Consider the following 5,694-nt stretch of genomic DNA (forward strand, 5'->3'; position numbering starts at 1 on the left):
ACAGTTGTGAATTCTGTTTTAAGGCCTTTTCTGATGTAAGTCCTTTAAAGAGACACATGAGAGTTCATACGGGAGAAAAACCTTACTCTTGTGAACACTGTTCAAAGACATTTTCTGACTCTTCAAATTTAAGGGCACATTTGCGATTTCATTCTGGTGAAAAAGCATATAGGTGTCAATACTGTTTAAAGTCGTTTTTTTCGTGCTTCGAATTTAAAAGTGCACTTGCGAGTTCATACTGGGGAAAAGTGTTATATGTGCGAACACTGTTCAGAGGCATTTTCCACGGCTGCACACTTAAGGGATCATTTGCGAGTTCATATTGGTGAAAATTCCATTTCGTGCCAGTTTTGTTCAAAGACATTTTCGTGCAACTCGGATTTGAAGAGACATATGAGACTCCATGACGACGTGGAGCCCCATTGTTGTGAACTTTGTTCCAAGGCGTTTTCTGACATATCTGATTTAAAGATGCACGTGAGGGTTCATACTGGCGAAAAGCCCTACTCGTGTGACTATTGCTCCAAGACGTTTGCCGACTCTTCAAGCTTAAAGAAACATTTGAGAGTTCATACTGGTGAAAAGCCCCACTCGTGTGACTATTGTTCAAAAGCATTCGCTCAATCTTCAAACTTAAATAAACATTTGAGGGTTCATACTGGTAAAAAACCCCACTCGTGTGATTATTGTTCAAAAGCATTCACTCTGTCTTCAAGCTTAAAGACACATTTGAGCGTTCATACTGGTGAAAAGCACCACTCGTGTGAATATTGCTTCAAGACGTTTGCCGACTCTTCAAGCTTAAAGAAACATTTGAGAGTTCATACTGGTGAAAAGCCCCACTCGTGTGACTATTGTTCAAAAACATTCGCTCAATCTTCAAACTTAAATATACATTTGAGGGTTCATACTGGTGAAAAGCCCCACTTGTGTGACTATTGTTCAAAAACATTCACTCGATCTTCAAGCTTAAAGAAACATTTGAGAGTTCATACTGGTGAAATGCCCCACTCGTGTGACTATTGTTCAAAAACATTCACTCAATCTTCAAGCTTAAATAAACATTTGAAGGTTCATACTGGCGAAAAGCCCCACTCATGTGACTATTGTTCAAAAACATTCGCTCAGTCTTCAGACTTAAAGAAACATTTGAGCGTTCATACTGGTGAAAAGTCCCACTCGTGTGAATATTGCTTCAAGAAGTTTGCTGACGCTTCAAGCTTAAAGAAACATTTGAGAGTTCATACTGGTGAAAAGCCCCACTCGTGTGACTATTGTTCAAAAACATTCGCTCAATCTTCAAACTTGATTAAACATTTGAGGGTTCATACTGGTGAAAAGCCCCACTCGTGTGGTTATTGTTCCAAGACGTTTGCTGTCTCTTCAAGCTTAAAGAAACATTTGATAGTTCATTCTGGTGAAAAGCCCCACTCATGTGATTATTGCTTCAAGACGTTTGCAGACTCTTCAAACTTAAAGAAACATTTGATTGTTCATACTGGTGAAAAGCCCCACTCGTGTTACTATTGTTCAAAAACATTCACTCAATCTTCAAGCTTAAATAAACATTTGAGGGTTCATACTGGTGAAAAGCCCCACTCGTGTGAACATTGCTCCAAGACGTTTGCTGACCCTTCAAGCTTAAAGACACATTTGAGAGTTCATACTGGGGAAAAGCCCCACTCGTGTGACTATTGTTCAAAAACATTCGCTCAGTATTCAAACTTAAAGAAACATTTGATAGTTCATACTGGTGAAAAGCCCCACTCGTGTGGTTATTGTTCCAAGACGTTTGCTGTCTCTTCAAGCTTAAAGAGACATTTGAGAGTTCATACTGGTGAAAAGCCCCATTCGTGTGACTATTGTTCAAAAACATTCGCTCAATCTTCAAACTTGAATAAACATTTAAGGGTTCATACTGGTGAAAAGCCCCACTCGTGTGGTTATTGTTCCAAGACGTTTGCTGTCTCTTCAAGCTTAAAGAAACATTTGATAGTTCATTCTGGTGAAAAGCCCCACTCATGTGATTATTGTTCCAAGACGTTTGCAGACTCTTCAAACTTAAAGAAACATTTGATAGTTCATACTGGTGAAAAGCGCCACTCGTGTAACTTTGTTCAAAAACATTCACTCAATCTTCAAGCTTAAATAAACATTTGATAGTTCATACTGGTGAAAAGCCCCACTCGTGTGACTATTGTTTAAAAACACTCACTCAATCTTCAAGCTTAAATAAACATTTGAAGGTTCATACTGGCGAAAAGCCCCACTCGTGTGAATATTGTTCAAAAACATTCGCTCAATCATCAGGCTTAAAGAAACATTTGAGCGTTCATACAGGTGAAAAGCCACACTCGTGTGAATATTGCTCCAAGACGTTTACTGACGCTTCAAGCTTAAAGAAACATTTGAGAGTTCATACTGGTCAAAAGCCCCACTCGTGTGACTATTGTTCAAAAACATTCGCTCAATCTTCAAACTTGAATAAACATTTGAGGGTTCATACTGGTGAAAAGCACCACTCGTGTGACTATTGTTCAAAAACATTCGCTCAATCTTCAAACTTGAATGAACATTTGAAGGTTCATACTGGCGAAAAGCCCCACTCGTGTGACTATTGTTCAAAAACATTCGCTCAGTCTTCAGGCTTAAAGACACATTTGAGCGTTCATACTGGTGAAAAGTCCCACTCGTGTGAATATTGCTTCAAGAAGTTTGCTGACGCTTCAAGCTTAAAGAAACATTTGAGAGTTCATACTGGTGAAAAGCCCCACTCGTGTGACTACTGTTCGAAAACATTCGCTCAATCTTCAAACTTGAATAAACATTTGAGGGTTTATACTGGTGAAAAGCCCCACTCGTGTGGTTATTGTTCCAAGACGTTTGCAGACTCTTCAAACTTAAAGAAACATTTGATAGTTCATACTGGTGAAAAGCCCCACTCGTGTAACTTTGTTCAAAAACATTCACTCAATCTTCAAGCTTAAATAAACATTTGATAGTTCATACTGGTGAAAAGCCCCACTCGTGTGACTATTGTTTAAAAACACTCACTCAATCTTCAAGCTTAAATAAACATTTGAAGGTTCATACTGGCGAAAAGCCCCACTCGTGTGAATATTGTTCAAAAACATTCGCTCAATCATCAGGCTTAACGAAACATTTGAGCGTTCATACAGGTGAAAAGCCACACTCGTGTGAATATTGCTCCAAGACGTTTACTGACGCTTCAAGCTTAAAGAAACATTTGAGAGTTCATACTGGTCAAAAGCCCCACTCGTGTGACTATTGTTCAAAAACATTCGCTCAATCTTCAAACTTGAATAAACATTTGAGGGTTCATACTGGTGAAAAGCACCACTCGTGTGACTATTGTTCAAAAACATTCGCTCAATCTTCAAACTTGAATGAACATTTGAAGGTTCATACTGGCGAAAAGCCCCACTCGTGTTACTATTGTTCAAAAACATTAGCTCAATCTTTAAACTTGAATAAACATTTGAGGGTTCATACTGGTGAAAAGCCCCACTCGTGTGATTATTGTTCCAAGACGTTTGCAGACTCTTCAAACTTAAAGAAACATTTGATAGTTCATACTGGTGAAAAGCCCCACTCGTGTAACTTTTGTTCAAAAACATTCACTCAATCTTCAAGCTTAAATAAACATTTGAGGGTTCACACTGGTGAAAAGCCCCACTCGTGTGATTATTGTTCCAAGACGTTTGCAGACTCTTCAAACTTAAAGAAACATTTGATAGTTCATACTGGTGAAAAGCCCCACTCGTGTAACTTTTGTTCAAAAACATTCACTCAATCTTCAAGCTTAAATAAACATATGAAGGTTCATACTGGTGAAAAGCCTCACTTGTGTGAATATTGCTCCAAGACGTTTGCTGATTCTTCAAGCTTAAAGAAACATTTGAGAGTCCACACTCGGGAAAAGCCATGTCCATGTGATTAATGTTATCTGACAAATAAAGCATGCTCATGTTTGCCAAAATCCAGTCTTGCTTTAATTCACAATTGAAAATACGTAATTAAATACGTACTTAAGAAAAACTTTGTGTGTTGTAGCTGTTTAAAGGCATTTTCTTTATATTCACATTGAAAGCCCCAGTCCAGCAAATATCGCAGTGGCAGAAAGCCATCATTTTCTGAACTTTGCTCTGTCGGGGTTCACACTAAAGCAAAAAGTAAGATACGATCTCACACTCTGACCAAAATTTTTAATCATATTTAGAAATTTGAAGCAGAAATAGTTCTTTTTTTTTTATTGCTTTTGAACTTCCTCATATATCCAATAGGCGATTCACTGGTCGAGTAACGCTCTGACGTCATCAACAATGAAGCCCGCACCATGGCATGCATGACGGCATTCTTTCATTGTTGAAGAACGAAAAATTCAGTAAGTTATTGTTAATTTGATAATATTTATTGGCAATGTTTGACATGCAGGGAAATGCTTTATTTTGACAAGGCTGAACTGGATCCAGTAACTCATCTGTTTTACTGGTGAGACTAATTTTAGGAGACTGAAGAAACGAAACAACGGTCAACAATGAAGGCTATCTACCGGAGCTTAGGGTTAATCCACCGAAGTTTGGATTGAAATTTCAACTATCAAAATATCACCAAACAGGCAATTGCTTCGTTCAAATGTAGAAGCAATTTCAACCCGTCTTGCCTTGACGGGCGATTTTCTAGTTTTAGATATTTCAACAAAGTACAGTAAAACTACTCTAATGTGGACACTATCGGGACAAATTTTTTGTCCACAATAGAGGGACAGGGGTTTAATAATGTTATTTGCCTTGGAATAGTTTTAGATATTTGAACAAAGTACCGTAAAACTACTCTAATGTGGACACTATCGGGACAAATTTTTTGTCCACAATAGAGGGACAGGGGTTTAATAACGTTATTTGCCTTGGAATAGTTTTAGATATTTGAACAAAGTACCGTAAAACTACTCTAATGTGGACACTATCAGGACAAATTTTTTGTCCACAACAGAGGGACAGGGGTTTAATAACGTTATTTGCCTTGGAATAGTTTTAGATATTTGAACAAAGTACCGTAAAACTACTGTAATCAGGACAAATTTTTTGTCCACAATAGAGGGACAGGGGTTTAATAATGTTATTTACCTTGGAATCGGGGAATAAAACATTGTCCGCATAAGAGGGGTATCCGTTTGGAGGGGTTTTACTGTATTTGCATATCAACAGCATCTGCGCGAATTGTGCCAGAAAGCATTTGCTCAAGTCTCATCCTTGAAAAGGCTTACGAGAACCCGTACTGGTTAACACTTTCAGGGGCAGTGGTCGCGCTGTGAAACCACTAATTGATGAATTGTTTTCTCTGTTTTTTATGAATTTTTTGAATCAAAATCGCTTGGGTCCTCTTCTTTTAAGTTCAATGAACAACATTAGATGGAAGAATAACAAAAAAATTTTTTTCGTAGGCTCAATTTCTTGTTCAAATCATCAATTTTTCAATTTTCGTTTACCCCAAAAATTGGAATTTTTTTTTAGATTTTAAAATATTTAATTAGCACTGAAAGAGTGAATCATTTTTCTTCATTTTACCTGAGGTAGTCAATCATATTGTTCAAAAAGATTCAAATTCATTTTTACATGCATAAACATGTTTTTGTCCTTCCCCAGGTGGGGGGTGTGAACAAATGGGGACACC

General features: G+C 37.7%; 2 protein-coding genes across 2 annotated transcripts; both read left to right on the forward strand.

Moving 5' to 3' along the window:
- The first annotated feature begins 471 nt into the window (after positions 1-471).
- Positions 472-3,090, forward strand: LOC129232839 (zinc finger protein 91-like). The gene is made up of 2 exons (XM_054866939.1): positions 472-2,023; positions 2,125-3,090. Exons 1-2 carry the CDS (start codon positions 472-474, stop codon positions 2,985-2,987), a joined length of 2,415 nt encoding a protein of 804 aa, XP_054722914.1. The 3' UTR covers positions 2,988-3,090.
- On the forward strand, positions 2,990-3,990 carry LOC129232840 (zinc finger protein 271-like; the record flags this gene model as incomplete). Its single annotated transcript, XM_054866940.1, has 1 exon — positions 2,990-3,990. A coding segment is annotated over one exon (972 nt), but the record flags the coding sequence as incomplete, so codon positions are not given.
- Positions 3,991-5,694: the final 1,704 nt, after the last annotated feature.

This window comes from Uloborus diversus, unplaced genomic scaffold, assembly GCF_026930045.1.
Source record: "Uloborus diversus isolate 005 unplaced genomic scaffold, Udiv.v.3.1 scaffold_14, whole genome shotgun sequence".
Taxonomy (NCBI): Eukaryota; Metazoa; Arthropoda; class Arachnida; order Araneae; family Uloboridae; genus Uloborus; species Uloborus diversus.